General features: G+C 33.0%; 1 protein-coding gene across 7 annotated transcripts in view; it reads right to left on the minus strand.

Moving 5' to 3' along the window:
• The window catches only part of VPS13B (vacuolar protein sorting 13 homolog B), a 513,325-nt gene that overhangs the window by 272,946 nt on the left and 222,166 nt on the right, over window positions 1–18,213 (minus strand). For 5 of the 7 annotated variants that reach the window (XM_045581364.1, XM_036436747.2, XM_036436745.2 and 2 more), the window contains 4 exons: window positions 14,282–14,482; window positions 4,198–4,369; window positions 3,569–3,683; window positions 1,321–1,462 (listed from right to left, as the gene is read on the minus strand). In XM_045581364.1, the coding sequence (XP_045437320.1) occupies window positions 1,321–1,462; window positions 3,569–3,683; window positions 4,198–4,369; window positions 14,282–14,482 (630 nt within the window). Of the gene's footprint in view, window positions 1–1,320; window positions 1,463–1,987; window positions 2,055–3,568; window positions 3,684–4,197; window positions 4,370–14,281; window positions 14,483–18,213 lie in introns of all 7 variants that reach the window. The other 2 variants (XR_006741555.1, XM_036436749.2) reach the window with 2 other exon arrangements.

Below are 18,213 nucleotides of genomic sequence, written 5' to 3' on the forward strand. Positions count from 1 at the left end.
GTCCATAGGCAGACGCTCTATCCACTGAGCCAAACCGGTTTCAGCAGGAAATATTAATAAAATAAAAAATAGTGCAGTTGATAAAGAAAATTTTGTGGTTTTTTTTAATGAATATACATTAAAATTATTAAGAATGTTTTTCGTGGACACTATTGAACCTTCAAAGATAAGAAAATAAATCGAAACAGAACTTTCTCCAACCAAAGCTACATTAAGAGGCCTATTTTTTCCAGACTAGGCTAGAAAAAAATCCAAAACTCAAAACAGAAACAAGCTTTTGCCATGCCAATAAATATTAAAGATTAAATCTAGGAACAAAATTATTTAAAATACTTGGCTAACTTTTAAAATTTTAAAGATATATGCTTTAAACTTCTTTTGATTTATAAAAAAAAAAGGGGGGTGGAAGAAGTAGATAAGTAGTTTACACATGTTAAGAAAATATCTAATGTTCACAATAATATAATAAATTCTTAAGATAATAATATTACCATTGTGAAAATCTGCTCTTAATAATTTTAAAAAACATGTATTTTTACTGACTTAAAAATGCCCTGGCTGTGTGGTTCAGCTGGTTGGAGTGTCATCCTATACACCAAAACGGCTGTGATTCCATTCCCAGTCAGGGCACGTACCCAGGTTGCAGCTTTGATTCCCTGAATAATGTTCTCATATCAATGTTTCTCTCACTCCTTTCCCTTCTCCAAACATCAATAACATATCCTCAGGTGAAGATTTTTCAAAGTCACTTAAAATTATTAGCTTAGTGATATATTCAGATACACTGCACTATTAAGAAAAACCAGGTTCCAAACTTCTAAAGGCCAATATTGTACAGTCTAGTGTACATATTCTATCCAATCAAGGAAGGACATACAGCCTTCCCCAGATTCAAGAGGGTACCACATAAGGTGCTTTGAATTATTTGTGAAAAGGAAATGGCATAATAAAAAGGTGGGAGAAGCAAACTCAGTAGAAATCATAAAAGGAATGACAAAAGCAGTATGGCCAACTCTTGATCACTCAACGCATGCATAATTTAAAAAACATATTTAACATCCGATATTAACTTTTTATGGTGATTGCAAAAGTAGTTTGTATTCACAAAGCCAGGGGAATATATAGCATAAGTAAGTAACCCAGAAACAAATCAGATTACAGAGGAAAAACCAGTCTAGGATTTCAAAATTAATGATAGCTCATTTACAATGTAAGATGGTACAGAGGGAAAGAAAATCAAGAGTTGACTCTCTGAATAATTCCTTCTCTGGGTTCCTGTGAATGGGAGTTCTGAAGCATAATTTAAAAATGATTTCTTACAGAAGGAAAGAAGCCAGAGCAATTACTGAAAGGGTCCTGCTTGCTGATGGGTCGAACCAACAAGGTGCGTCTGTTCAGCTTGTCAGTACAGGAGAGGAACACACCTCCACACTGCCCCAGAGACCAACACTCTTTCCCAAGGCTGGAGGTGGTGGGCAGGAGCAAAGAAGGTGAAAAGACAAAAAGCAATAAAAGCCATAAGCAAAACAACTCGATACTTTTAATTCTGCTCAAGTTTTACAGGTTTAGATTTGAGTCCACTTGTGTCTGGACCATCTTCTGCAAAAGCATTGTTAATGGAAATAAAACAAAAATGATGTATTTTTAGTGTAAAATGACTACTTTTAGTTTATGATAAAAGAATCCACATGGTTCACTTATGAATTAGAAAAACTTTTAAAAAGTCAATATAATAATACATTAATGATGAAATGTATTAATAAAAGCAATCTTACCTTTGACCTTTGGAAAAATTTACTTGTTATTCAGGAAAAATGGTTACAAAACAGAAGCAGCTAAAAAAAATAGTTTTATTTTACAATGTAATTTTAGAAGGTCAAAAATTATTCCGAGCTCTAATTCTTGTAACCATTTGTCCTACTGCATGAAAGAACAGAGATAAACAGTTTATATTTTCAAAAATTCATAGTTACTAAATGAGTCTCACCACAGGTTTTTCTTTGCACTGTAGAAATACTCCTTCAAAATGTCCTGACTGCCAACCTTCCCCTGGCCTGGAAAACATAAGTTCACCTTATCTGTTCTCTTCCATTATTCTGAATTTGAAAAGTGAGCATATATAACTATTTCAAATAGTAATGATATAAACAACACTATGCGGAACTAAAATGTGGATCTGACGATGCAATCAATAGAACAATTTACTTAGCACCATACCCTGGTAGTTCTGCACAGAAACATTTGTCTTAATGATAAATTATATATTTCTTTGGTTAAGTATTTATTTCTATCTTACCCATGAGACTATGAGGTCCACAAAGGGCATGATTTATGTCTATTTTTGTTAATCACGATATATCCACTGTCTAATAGAGTGTGACATATAATACACATTCAATAAATATTTTGATTAAACAAAATGAATAAATTATCTAAATACTTAGAACTATTTTACAGTAAAGTCATAGATAATATAAAGATTGTAATATTTACATCATAAAGAAATTTCAGCTATATTATTTATGCATCACTTGCAAGAACTATTTTGATGTAGAGATATACTATTTAAAAGGAACAAAAGAGCTAAATCAAAAATAAATTAATGATTCACTATTAATACAATAAGAACAATTATATGCTTGGCCAGATAACACTATAATAACAGGGCTTAAAATATATACAGCAAAATATTTTGAACTTCACAATTATGACCCAACTTTTCAGCTGTGGCAGTTGGATAATTACTGACAAGAGCAATATGATATATGTAATAAAGGATAAAAATTCTAATGTTTTAATGTAGAATTAGAAACCTGTTGAATAAAAAATACCTTTTTATGGACTATAACACACCAATAAAAGTATACAAATATATGTGCTTCTGCAGGTACTCAATAAGTAATTTTTGAATGAATATAATGAATTGAGAAAAAATAAATAAGGCTGCTCATATAACAAAATACAATGAAACTTAAAATATGATGTGATTTGAATTTGGATTTTTATTTGGAAAAAAATGACAAAACTGCTATATAGCTTTGTGAAAATACCTAAAATTTCACTTTTTACTATCATTAGTTATCATTATAAACAAATTATATTTGCTTATAATCATACTTTTCATAGAAATTTATTAGGGAAGGAAAATATGAATAGTCTCCAGAGTGCAAAGGGACATGAGATGTTGCTTCATTTAATCTACATTATGCTGTTATAGGGAGTGGTTGGCAAGGATATAGCAAAAACAATCACCCGTGTCCCAAGCATCTTAGCAAATAAATGACCCATGTAACAAATGTCAGAGATGATTAATAAAAGCAGCTTATGTCACTTAATATGGCAATGTGGATATTCATAAACAAATTTCCATTTTATGAAACAAAACTTTATTATATTCCACATATGAATGAATGCCAAGTAAAATTAATCAATTTATCTGTTAAGAAACCTCTTTGAAAATAATTATAGTATTTCTAAAAAAGAACTAACCAATATAAATGTAAAAATTCTTATTATACATTGTTCAAAGAAAATATAGCCTTTCCCATAATCATGACTCTTTACTTACCTGCTTCTGTAGTGATCAATATTGAAACTTTCTACTTTACATTTCACTTTGGTATATACATCTTGGACATCTATGGAGGCACTGAGGTCTTCTAGTTCACTGACCATACAAAGCTCTGCAATAAGAAGTGAAAATTAATTTCAATACCGGTCCAAGATCAATGGCATGTATATTCTGGTTATTTACAAAGAGACTGTGACTTTCTATTCATTAACTACATAAGACTCTGCAATAATAAGTAAAATTTATATCAATATAGGCCTCACAATTAAGATAGGATACCTATTTCAAAATAGGGGAGTTAGTGTTCCTAGTTAGTGTTTTATGTGTCATATCTGGTATCAGTCATTGATCTTTGCAATACTTTTAGTGACAATGACCTAATACATCAATATGACCAAGAAGAAATTACTCGTGGCTTTTAGAATGAATTTTAATACAAGCAAGACAAAATTTAGATATAATACTCAATGTTAGTATTGCTAATAGAAATCACATGAATTAGATCTGAGGACATTTATTTAATTTAAATGGCAATGACAAATAAGATGAAGTCTACTATGATTTTTTTTCTAAAAATAGTGTTCAATATTTTATCTTTATAGTACAGAAGAAAAGGATTCCTGTACCTGTGCCTTTATTTTCAGGATCTGGAGCAAAGAGTTTTATCGTAATTTTGGGCAGCACCCACTGCATCCACAGACTAACACGTCCACTGGATCCACCAATGTTACTTGTAGTTTGTTCCAAGGTAACAGAATCAGAGAATGGTGAATCATCACCTGCTTGTACAGAATCTCCCTGGGTTGACAAAAGACAACAATACTATTTAACTTTTAAAAAATCTTTAATTATTGCCTATAACATTTCCATATGCTAATGCTAGTCATATAAATGGTTATGCTAATACAAAATGCTAATAATATAAACATATACTAATCAATATACTGAAGCATGTTATTATACTATTAGATTAAAATATGTATATAAATATTTAAACATTAGTAAAGTATTTAAAGTTAGTCTAGTTGGCAGTATGATGTATTAAGTTAAGAACTTCAGATATTAGCCATGTGATTTAATCTTTCAGATTGAGTCCTCTTCTGAAGAAATGGTTATTATAATAATATTTACCTCTTAGGGTTGTTAAGATTAAATAAGAACATGAATATAAAGTGATTACCTACAATAAACAATTCACAAATAGTAGGTATGATTATCACCATCAAGCTTGACTGATACTTAGAAATTGTACACTCATATTTTTAAGAATTTGGTATCCTATACCCTTCTTGTCTTTCTCATTTTGTCATCTTCTTAATTTTAGCACATTTTCATGTGCTATATATTCCTAACTTTTAACTTCTAACTCCATCTATGCCAAGGAGTAAATTTAGCAACAGTCAACAGTTAGAAGAAAAAAAAATCCCCTAAAATTTGATAGAAGATAACATGATCAGTATACTGTTTTCTAAGGGTAGTTTCTCAGACTAATCTCCTACTCAAACCATTAGGTTGGCCCTTAGAAACAGGAATGATAAGAAAAACCTCAAACAAAACAAACCTAAAAACTCAACTTTCATTACCACATCAGATTTACAGCGTCTTCTAATTGATGCTGTAAGGAGGAGAATAAAATTCAATTTCAATGAATCCCCATAAGGAGACCAAATGGGGAAGACTCACAAACAATAGGTACGAGTTTATTGTTGGAATAGTAAAGCACCGAGCACAGTAAAGCAACAGTGTCCTGTGATTTACAGCGACAACAAATTATAGACTTAATCCTGAAGATAGTATAATCATTTCTTGCTCCAGTTACATGAAGCAAAGCAACCAGCTTACTGTTTAGTGATTGTTCATATAAATGCTTCTCCAAAACAAGTGGTCATATATCTGCTATAATTGAAATTCCTAGAATTTGAGAAGCTATAGAAAAATTCGAGTTTTTGGTTAGCTGTCTAAAACAACACAGCATCCAATGAAAAGCATAAACTAATCCCAGCAAAGGATGCATTTTACAAAGTAAAATTCAATAAAAGACAACATATTACAGTCTTTCTTTATAGATAGTTTTTAGTTCAGAAGCATTCCTAAATTAATTCTCCCTCAAAGAGAAGAATATCATAATCACAAGCCTGGAAACTGCAGGGGAAAACAGCCATTTCATATTAATGAGATGGTGATTTTTCACAGTTAGGCACATTCACTATGAATGCTAAGAAAACTCTGGCTGCAAATTTAATAAGTAAGCACTCCTGAGGAAAAGTTTTGCTTTCCTTCCTCACGGAGTTTCAATTTTCATTTTGGATTTATAGCATTTGGTGTGGTATTGTTAAATATGTTTATGCATTAATTTTCTGCTCTATTTCCAATTCTATAGCAAAATCAAGCCAGAATTGGAGATGCTGAACTATTTTCCCACACCTCTATGCCAAGTTCCAAAATATACAGTTTAATTCTTTCACCATTTTGTTGCAAATTGACCAAAATACTGAGTTTATTTTCCTAGCTGAATTTATCTTTGTTCATCTGGAAGAGCAAACACTTCAGCCCTTCATCCTTGGCCTGTTTCAGACCTCAGGGATGATCATAGTTTTGGCCACACTGCTATTCTCCCTTATCAAAATAACTCCAGAGTTCTTGTTCGATCGTGAAACGTCCCAAAGGGCTAAACACTTCCACCACTGTTTGTACTTAAGTCAACAGAAACAAGTGGCCTGCTGTGGTTTCCACTACCTTTGCTCCCATTATTTCAATGCAAGGGTGGGAAAAATGATTAACTGTTTTTTAAGCCCAGTACTTAAGCCTCTCACTCATATTTCCCCCTCTACACCACCCAGATGGATATTCAGGAAGCTAGAGCTATATTCACTGAAAAGTATGGTGCTCCCTATCAACATGTCAACATGAAAAGAATTACTCATAGTTTAAAGTATAAATCATCCAAGAATCATATAAACAAATACTTCTACTTAATACAAACAATTGTTAAGAGTGTGCTTTTTAAAACTAGATTTATAGTAAGTTCTTTACAGTTAAAACAATTTAAAAATAATAGTTTTGACCCAACTCACCAAGAAAGAACTATACTTTAAGTAGTAAATGCTTTAACATTTTATGAACTTTTAAAATGCAAATATTAATTAGGAATTTAAAAATTCAAAACTGCAACTTCAAAGTGGTGCTCCGATATGTAATTGATATAAATAAGCACAACAAAAGTAAGGTAACCTCAGGTATATCTATACAATAAAACTATTTGAAATTTAAAATCAAGTAAGCCAAAAACTGAAAAATTAGAGAGATTATCTGAAAATAAATGCATTTGAACAACTAAGAAATGAACCACTTCATGCTCGATGAACCATTTTCTGAGAACAGGGATGCTAACAGTAACTAATTCCTTCATCAGTAAAGAATGCAAGTCAAAATTTGTCATGAACCTAAGCTTCTACACTTTGGAGGTTAATCTGTCAATTCTCACTTTAGGGTAGGTTGTAAATCAACATTAGCATTCACACAGCATTTTAAATTTGTCTAAGCTTTAAAATTATTTCTTATACCAATGCTGTGAATGAAGATGGCCTATCAAAGACATTATTCATGCATACAAGAATGCAAAAATGGAAACCTCTGGCTATGAAATTAACAGTGAAAAGGTCGCCCAGGCTGGTGATCTTAGACCCCGAGTCCTTCAGAGAAGCAAATACATAAAAGTCCCTTTGGGGGGGACCAGGCCATCACCACTACGTAAGGCCTTCATAGAGAAAGTCCCATCATAGAGGTACTCCCAAAATAAGATTACATAACACATGAGGAAACAATCTACTATAAGAAACAGGGACACAACAAAGCGTAGGATTAGACTCTAAGAAATGCATGTAACAGCTGATAAAAATACAAAATAATTGTTTAAAACAATTAAAAACATAAAAACAAACAAAAAATAAACTCATATTTATAGTTTTATGTATTTACATAAAAGTATATTTGTACTGACTTAATATATACATCTCTATTCCCTGTACTATAATAAAATCAGACTTAATTTAGTCATAATATGAGTTGATTTTTCCCAAATTGATTATCTATATATTAAAAAACAGTGTGTGTGTAAAATTAGTGTTGCTTAAATTAGTGTTATCCTTGGAAAACAAAGACAATTAGTGGCAGATCATGGTGAAAGGTTTATGTGCCACATCCAGCATGGCATTGAAATAATATAACCCTTATTTGACACCTTGACTTCTGAGTCAAAGGAAACTTTTCAGTATAAATCAATTTACTTCTGACCTACAATGTTCAACTAAACACTTTTTTAAAAGATGGGAAAAAGCAGCATAAAAAGTACAACTAATATTGAAATAGAAAAGGCAACAGAGGGTCAATTTTTCATCTTTTGCTATTTGGACAAAATTTATTAGAGCTGAAACAATGCTATTGATAGAAGTTTTCCTTCACACAAAAATACTATCAAAAGAGATAATTGTGTTCAACTTAAAATATTGCCTACTATTTAAAAACTCAAGTGGAATATTTATTCAATGTAGTACTGGAAGTCCTAGTCAGAGCAATTAGGCAAGAAAAAGAAATAAATGGCACCCAAATTGGAAAAGAAGTTAAATTATCACTGCTCACAGAGGACATTCCCTTATGTAAAAAACTCCAAAGATTCCACATGCAAATAAACTGTTAGAACTAATAAACAAAAATTAGCAAAGTTGCAGTATACAAAAGGCACTTGAAAAAAATCAGTTATTTTTTATATATACTAACAGTGAACAATCAGAAGAAAATTAATAAAGTGATTCCATTTAAAATAGCATAAAAATAATGAAATTCATAGCAATAAACTTGACTAAGGAAGTGAAAGATTTGCATGTTGAAAACTACAAAATATTGCTAAAAAAAAAAAAATTAAAGAACACGCAAACGGATGGAAAGATGTTCCACGCTGATGGGTTGGAAGACTTAATATTAAGAGGGCGAATTACTGTTAAATGGGTACAGTTTCAATTGAGAAAGTTGAAAAAGTTTTGAAATTGATGGTGACAGAATAATGTGAATGTATTTAATGCCATAAAATGGTACACTTAAAAGTGGTTAAAATTGTAATTTTTATGTATATTTTACCACAATAAAAAAAGACAAAAAAGTTAACTGGGACATAAAATCATTCATTTATAGTAACAAAAAATCATATTTACTTAGCACCTATAATAAACATGTTTATTAGTTTTATTTGATGAATATTGTGCCACTGGAATGGAATTCAAATTTTTATTTTATCATTAGTTTTAGTTTATCCATGAGTAGCATAAAATTCATTTTCTAGGAATAGAAAAATATCAATGTTGCAGGTGATAACAGGATCAAAATCCTTGCTTGTATTTCCTTTACATTAATTACATTAGTGTTTTATGTCCATCCAGTCTTTACCATTCATTGTCCCTCTTTTCTAATAAACTTCTAAGTTAAAACTTCATATATATTCAAATAACCCATAAACCAAGACCTTCCAACTAGATGAGATATATATTATACCAAATAACCTTTTTCAGTTAGTATTACCTTATTGATTATCATAGGAATATATAGTGACTCTGAGAATTTACACACAAAATTCATACTTTTCAGAATATAAAATAAGAGGGTACAAACATATCACATTTCATTTCATACATAATCTTGATAACAAAATGACCAAAATATTATGAGAAAGAAAAGTTAAAGACCAGTGTCTCACATGACTTCAGATATCAAAATCCTAAATAAAATACTAGCAAATACAATCCAGCAAGACATAAAAAGGAAAAAGTTTCACCACCAAGTTGGATTTATACCAAAAATGCAAGATCAGCTTAATATTTGAAAATCAATTAGTATAATTAGACATATTAAAAAATAAAGCAGAAAAAAACAAGTACATAATATCACAATTGAATAAAAATATCAAATATGAAAGATTATATCAATTATAAAAGGGGTAACACCTTTATAAGAAAACTAAAACCTTATTGAAATTTAAGAACACATATATACAAAGAGGGATAGCATGTTCCTCGGGCATATGGACAAACTGCCATTGTCAGTTAACATTAGTAGTAGCACAATGAGATGGATATTAACATTATCCTCATTTTCATAGATGATGAAGCTGTGGCACAGAGGTTGAACAATGTAATTATAAGTTGCAGAGATAAAACTCAAGTTGTTTGATCCCAAAGTCTTCTCCACGGATTCCTTTAATTTAGAATCACACTGAGATAACCTGATCCAATCCCAACTATGTGTGACACTATTCGCTGTGTTTCAATTTTCTAATACATAAAATAAGGATGCTGGTAGAAATAATTTCCCCAACAATTTCTTTCAATTATATAACTGTAAATTGATGGAATTAAGAGAAACATCTTTGCTCCTTGGACAAATTCTGCAAAATTATCTACCAAATTCAGAGGAAGGTAGTTCTTAGGTTGACAAAGAGTGGGGATATAGACACAATTTAGCTAGTTTTCTCTGGGTGGGAGGGGGGGAGAAAAGAGATAGAAACACCTTAGAGAAAATTAGTCATATTTTATTTTGCAGTTGGAAAAGTTACTATAGAAACTAAACACACTACTCTAATTTTCTTTTCTTTTTTCCCTTTGGTACCCACATTCTCTGCCAAATCTTAGAAATATGCTTGAACACATTTGGGGATAATATTAAGCGTCACTATAGTTCTAGACCATTCATACTAGTTCTAAGCAAATCACATTAAAATGACATAAATGTGCTTTTTTGAGTCAGAATATCAGCACTGAGTAAAGCATCTTTGAAGATTCTGGATGCACGTTCTTTCCTCCACTTCCTAATTGTTATTCCAAAGGCCTCGGTTATCAGCTTATCTCAACAGGTAAAGAAAAATTAAAATAGCTTACATGGTATTACATTGGTTTTGAAATGGTTTGTCAGACACAGTCATATAACATGTATATAATTTCTTCGGGGTAAAATTCTATCACTAAAAGTCAGTCAAACGTTGGACACCAATGTTCATAGCAGCATTATTCATTATAGCCTAAAGGTAGAAACAACCCAGATATCCATCAATCAATAGATCAGTGGATAAATAAAATATTATACACACACACACACACACACACACACAGTACTAATCCATTGACAGGAATAAAATCCCGAACATATGCAACTACATGGGTGTACTTTAAAAACAGTGCCCTAAGTGAAATAAGCCTGACACAAACAGAGAACTATTGTATGAATCCTCTTATACGAGGTACTGAGAATAGGAAAATTGAAAATGACAGAAAGTACAATAGAGGTTACAAGGAACAGGGATGAGAGAATGGGGAATGGAGAGTCATCATTATAATGAGTACAGAGTTTTAGTTTGAAATAATGAAAAAGTTCTTGAAATGGTTATGGTCACATGACACTGTGAATATACTTAATGTCACTGAATGGTAGATATAAAATGGTTAAAACAGCCGAGACCGGTTTGGCTCAATGGATAGAGTATCGGCTTGGGGACTGATGGGTCCCGGGTTCGATTCTGGTCAAGGGCATGTACCTTGGTTGCGGGCATATCTCCAGTAGGGGGTGTGCAAGAGGCAGCTGATCGATGACTCTCTCTCATCGATGTTTCTAACTTTCTATCCCTCTCCCTTCCTCTCTGTACAAAATCAATAAAATATATTTAAAAATAAAATGGTTAAAACAGTGCTTTTTAGGTACTTATATTTTACCACACAAAAAATAACTAGAAAAAGTTATTCAATGGTATTGGGAACCTAATATAATATGTACAAGGCAGAAAAAGAAAAACCAAGAAAGATCAGTTCTTACTACTCAAAGGTGTTAAAGACATTTTAAATCAAACAACATGGCAAACTAATTTGAAATGAACATTTTTCTTTTCCACTACAAAACCAAAGAAATTCTGGACGAAATACAGTAAGAATTTGTTTTAATACATGAAAGTGCTGTATGTTTTTTCTTTAGCCTAGATCTATTCTCCACCATTTTCCAACCTCTGTGCCTGGGAGTGTAACCTGTATGAACAATATATATCTGTACTCTTGTCTTCTGCTTTCTGGTTGGTTTCAACTAATGAGGGACAGTTCCAGAGACAGAAATGAGGGAGGAGCAAGAAGGAGGTATTGATTCCCTGTTCTGAAAGCCTCTAGCTCCTTGGCTTTAACCTAGTGGCAGCAACAACATCCCAGTGTTAGTTGGTCCAGATACTGTACTACCTCCAGTGGTTTCCCTGCCCAGTCCACACCTTTTTCCTTTTAGTAAATGCTCTTAAACTGCTGGGTTTAAGAATGCTTTCTTTTTCTGACTAATTCAATAGCCAACCTTGAAATAAGTAAATGCAAAAATCTCGAAGTATTAGAAATGCAGAGGGAACACTAAGTCATGGTAATGAGGGTAACAAGAGAGAAGTGAGCCCATGGTGGCAAATAGAAGTGACAGTTTGGTAAGGGTTTAGGGTTGCATAATGGCATTCAGGGACTGGCAAATCCTTTTGCAAAGCCCTGGGGCCAAAAAGACCTGCTTGAAGAAATAGCATAGATGTTTTCTACAATGGCCATCAAAGTGGGAGGGAGCAAGGAAGAAAAACATCAACCTCTCTCTCCTCTCTTACTCCAAGCTCCTGTTTGTAACACTCCCCAAAGGATTAGAAATGGCTACAAAATCAAAACAAAACAAAACAATAAAAACAAAGTAAAACTGGAATAAAAGAAGGGAATTGAGGAAATGAGTGAAAGAAAATACAGAGAGCTAATGTCAGAGGGGGAAAAAAGTGGTTCAAAGACAAAAGGGTCTCAGGTTAAATAAGTTTGGAAACTACATCATTCAATAAAGTGTAATTGTTTTCTTAGCTGCAGGAGCTTTTGTATCCTATCAATATTTGGAATCTCCAAGAAAGAATTAATTGCTTTTACCCTAGAAGGGATATGCCCCATTGACTTCATAAGAGACATTTCTACATTCTGCACCTATGTTTCCTGGGGAGAAGAGGGGCAGTAATCTCATTACTTAGATCTTGGGTTTCTTAAGATTGGGAATGAGCAGGGATAAAGAAGTTGCTTTCGAAGTTTAAAACATCTACTACACATGTTTTAAACCCTCAAAGCAACTAAAGAAAAAAGCCCTTTTAACTGAGTTTGGTCGCCTTCACAAATTTGTAAGAAAAAAGAAATTAACACTTCTTTACTTGGCTCTTTTTTCCATTCTGTATTTTACCAATAGCTTTTATTCCAGAGGAAATTATATCTTTATACAAAATCAAAAACATAACTTCTATCTCCATCTATTACAGTATTTCTCAGATAAAAGTTCAGCCATGCAGAGGGTGTTTTCAAAATGTATTAGGGTGTTTTGGGTTGACTCGGTGATTGAGTGTCACTACTGGCATTTAAGACTCTCACAAATACTTGTGTAGCTGAAAATCCTGTTTATAATATTTGGACATAAAATTGAATTCTGTTTTAGACTTAAACAATATATTTTTTTGCATTTCTGCTTGATTTTATTATACAGTAAGAGTTCTAAAGGCAACTACTGAAATGAAAGGAAGACTAAACTTTGTTTGAAACTTTACTACTAGTTTGCCAATATTTTCAAAAATCATGCTACAAACATCAGCATGGTATTTAACATAGACCTGCAGAAGTCTGTTTGTACAAGTCAAATTCACAGTAATTATATGTATTTGAATATGTTGTTATGTCTTCTAATGTAGTCATGCCAGAGTTTTTATATATGAAAATACATATCATTGTACCTTAAGTTCCTTTCCTTTTATTCCGTATATTTTATATAAATATTATATATTTTTGAGATTATACCTCTATGTGGGGTATTTTCATTTTCATTTCAGGACAGTAAAGGAGGCACAATAAAATATTTGTTACCAAAAGAGTGCTGGCATATTGGGTGAGGTTAGGATGTTAAAAATGAAAAAGAAGGGGCCCAACTGGGTGGCTCAGTTGGTTGGCGATTTAGAATGAGCAGGGATAAATAAGTTGCTTGCACAGTTTAAAATGTCTACTACAGTTGGTTGGAGCCTCCTCCTGTGCACCAAAAAGGTTCAAAAAGGTCGTGGTTTCAATTCCCGATTAGGGAACAAGCCTAGATTGTGGTTCCGGTCTCCAGTCTGCATACTGGAGACAACTGATCAATGTTTCCCTCTCACTGTCTTTCTCTCCCTTCCTCTTTCTCAAAAACATATCCTCGGGTGAGGAATAAAAAGAAAAGAAAGGCTTTTAAGATGATCAGAAGAAAGGAGAGGACTTTGGGTCTGACAAGTGAAAACCATCAGTCTAAAGACAACAATACCATGCTGGTTCAAAAAAGGGGTAGAGGCAGAGAGGGTACAGGAAGGGGGAGCATGAGCCTCTTTTCACTCAGCTCCTAAGTTTCCATACTTCTGAGAAAGCATAACTTGACTGTGTCTCGGCTTCTACCATTTCACAGCACCCCCACTTCCTGAACTACCTCACTCCCTACTGAAACTGATTAAAATACTTGGACCGAAAAGGAACAGTAAATGCACAGCCACTGCTACCATCTCCTCAGGAGCCTCTGAACCTGCCAGCTTCCACAGAGGTGAGGTCATCCCCATTCTCATTCCTGACAGGGAACTCTGCGCTATATATCACCCTTCATTTGGTAACAGAATTCTTCAGAAACACTTACCTCAGTAGTAGTTCCAATGTCAGCAGATGGGCTGCATGTGCTGGTGTCTGGAGGAGCGGTACCCACGCTGCTTCTCACTGGGGAACTGGGAACGGGCCCGGCCATGGTCTCTGGGTAGGCTGGAGCACTGAGGCTGCCTCTCTTCTGAATCTTACTCCACACTTTACTCATAATGTCAGTTAGCTCATACAGCAGCTGCACCTGAGCAAAAGAAAGGGGGAAACAGCCTTTCAGCTTCCATCGCCATTGACTTTCTGCGAGAAAATTAAAACAAGTCCAGGAAAACAAGAAAATATATATATATATATATATATATATATATATATATATATATATATCAATCACTGTATCAATGTATCACTGATCATGATCTATAATCTATAATAGGCAATTATTATATATTATCATGAATATTTTATCATCACGCTATGATTCTGATAAGAGAAACAGAAAAAAATTCATATGTAAAAATTTACAATTCTATCACAATTTGAATTTGAAACAGATATAAAGATTTAGCCACACTTGAAATCTGCCTCATTAGCAATGGGATATTTTATAAGCAAGGTAGTAGCATTTTTGCAGGAAAATAATGCTGATACTATGATAATAATGCTATTATTGCAGGACATGTTTATTTTAATATATGAATAAAGCAAACGCAAAGAAATGCCTCTTAACAGAATCAAGTTAGAAATCAAATATATCTTAGTAATTATGATTATTTAATGTTTTATGAAATAATTAACATTCTTATTTGATTCCCACATTTAAATTCTATTTCTCAGGGGAATATATCTGAAACTGGACTTCTTGCCCAGCAAAATAAAGTGAAAAAAATAATAGAATGGTAAAGGAAAAATGTTAAATATAAGACTTTTTTTTATAAAGAATATAAACCATCCAACCTACTATTCCCCTAGTATTTGTCATTCCAATATTCAGAGAAAAAAATGTTTTAACTTGCACATTGTTTGACTAAGTTCTAAGATATTTACACAAGATTTCATAAATAAGCATTAATCATGGAATTTGTATGACAACATATTGCCATATACTGTATAAAATAAGCCCAGAGAAAAAATGCCAACACAATATATAAGCAAATCCACAGCTGGATACCATATTCTGCTTGCCATTTAAAAAAAAAAAAAAAAAGCAAAATTCTTATATTTATAAAAAGTTTCAGCCCCAGGACACATCCAGATGATAAAGCTGGCTTCTTATGTGGGCAGAACAGATGCATAAAAACACTGTTGTCAATCCTTATTTGATATAAAACAGTACTGGGTTACAGTTTTCTCCTTTTTGTGTGATGGAGTCTCAAATCTCAGGTTATAGCTCTTTTTGCTAAAAAATAATAATAATGGCTAGAGACCTTACAAAAAAAAAACCTTAAAATTTAATTCAAATTCTTTTGTCCTTCATTATCATGAATAAGTTCTCTCTAAAAAGAAACAATTTTATGGCAACCCAAATTTTTTAAATGATTATTTTACTTTTTCTTAAACAATTAGAACTGACAAATAAGAAAAGCATAAGCCAAAGAAAACAGGTTGTAAATACTTCTGAGGGCATAAGGTTTATTTACTTAAGGGATAGATACTACTTTATTGTCACTGCTTCTGATTGTAACAATTACCATTAAATAATTGTTTATGAATGTCACCAAGGATGCTGTGTATTTAACTTACCAAGCAAACTCTGACATAAACTTTAAACCTATTTTTATTTTTAAAGGAGAAAGTTGCTATCACAGAACTGGATTAGAGCGGCTGCTATAAGCCTCAAGGAGATCCATTCCTAATGGAGAGACAGGATTTAGATGAGTGCAGAAAGCCATTCCAGTCAAAAGAATAGTAAGAGCAAAATCCAAGTGCAACAAATGGTCATCATATGATGTAGGGGCAATGGAAAATCCTATTCAGTTAAGAAGAATTTGTCTTGCAGGATATTAGTAGATAGAGTCTAATAGAAGAGTTGTTATAAAGGTGGAGAGGAAGAAGAAAAACCATGGAGACACAATGTCAATGGAAATCACAGAGGAATGGCACTTCAACAAGCAATTAAAGATACTTTTTTAAAAATCTTTATTGTTGAGAATATTACAGATGTCCCCCTTTTTTCTCACAATTGCACCCCTCCACCCAATTCCTGACCCATCCCAGGCTTTCACCACCCAATTATCTGTGGCCATAGGTAATGCATATATGCATATAAGTTCTTTGGATAATCTCTTCCTGTCTCCCCTCCTACCTTTCCTCTGAGATTTGTCACCTGTTCCATGTTTCCATGACTCTGATTCTATTTTATTCACCAGTTTATTTTGTTCATTAGACTTCTTGTTCATTTATTTTGATTTTTAGATTCAATTGTTGATATGTATTTATTGCCATTTTCTTGTTCCTCTTTGTCTTCTTAAAAAATACTCTTCAACATTTCATGTAAAGCTGGTTTGGTGGTAATGAACACCTTTAGCTTTTTCTTGTCTATGAAGGTCTTTGTCTGATCATCAATTCTAAATGACAGCTTTGCTCAGTAGAGCAATCTTGTTTGAAGGTCCTTGCTATTCATCACTTTGAATATTGTCACTCCCTCTGGTTTGCAAAGTTTCTGTTGAAAAATCAGTTCACAGACATATAGGCACCCCCTTATAGATAACTGCTTTTCTCTTGCTGCTTTTAAGATTCTCTTTGTCTTTAACCCTAAGCTTTTTAATTATGATGTGTCTTGGTGTGGGCCTCTTTGGGTTCCTCTTGTTTGGGTCTCTCTGTGCTTCCTGGACTTACAAGTATATTTCTTCCACCAGGTAGGAGAAGTTTTCTATCATTATTTCTTCAAATAGGTTCTCAATATCTTGCTCCCTCTTTTCTCCTTCTGTCACCCCAATAATGCTACTATTGATATCCTTGATGTTATCCTAGAAGCTTCTTATACTATTTTCATATTTTTTGGGTTGTTTTTTTATTTTGCTTTTATGATTGGGTATTTTCTGCTACCTCATTTTTCAAATCCTTTATTCTGTTATTGAATCCTTGTAAATTATTCTTTATTTCAATTCCTGACTGGTCCTTTTTCATGTCTTAAAATTCTCACTAAGATCCCTGCAAGTCTCACTAAGTCCCTTGAAGTTTTCATTAAGCTCCCTGAGCAACCTTATGAGCACTGTTTTGAACTCTGTAGTTTGCTTGATTTAATTTCTTTCATTTGTGACATGTTTATTTGCTTTTTGTTTGCTTCCCGGTGTTTGTTTCTATGTATTAGGTAGAGCTGCTATGTCTTCTGGAATTATATAGTAGAGTGGCCTTGTGTAGTAGCTGTCCTATAGAATCCAGTAAAATGAAATTTCAACAAGCAATTACTGATATGTTTTTAATAGTGCAAAGAGCTCTAAGTGAATATGAATTGAGAAAGACTATTTCATTTGGCATACAGGTTGTTACTAATCATAAAATCTCAGAGGCAAGGTGGGAGTGGGTGAGAAGAGATCAAAGAACTTGTATGCATAACCCATGGACACAGAAAGTAGTGTGGTGAAGGCTGGAGTGGGGGCAGGCTAGAAGGGGTCAATGGGGGGAAAAGGGGAACATATGTAATATTTTCAACAATAAATATTATTTAAAATAATTTTTAAAATATATATTTTATTGATTTTTTTACAGAGAGGAAGAGAGAGAGGGATAGAGAGTTAGAAATATCAATGAGAGAGAAACATTGATCAGTGGCCTCTTGCACATCCCCTATTGGGGATGTACCCGCAACCAGGGTACATGCCCTTGACCGGAATCGAACCCTGGATCTTTCAGTTCACAAGCCAACACTCTATCCACTGAGCCAAACCGGTTTCGGCTTAAAATAATTTTTTAAAATATATTTTATTGATTTTTTTACAGAGTGGAAGGGAGAGGGATAGAGAGCTAGAAACATCAATG

The sequence above is a fragment of the Pipistrellus kuhlii genome, unplaced genomic scaffold, assembly GCF_014108245.1.
Source record: "Pipistrellus kuhlii isolate mPipKuh1 unplaced genomic scaffold, mPipKuh1.p scaffold_m20_p_14, whole genome shotgun sequence".
In the NCBI taxonomy this organism is placed as follows: Eukaryota; Metazoa; Chordata; class Mammalia; order Chiroptera; family Vespertilionidae; genus Pipistrellus; species Pipistrellus kuhlii.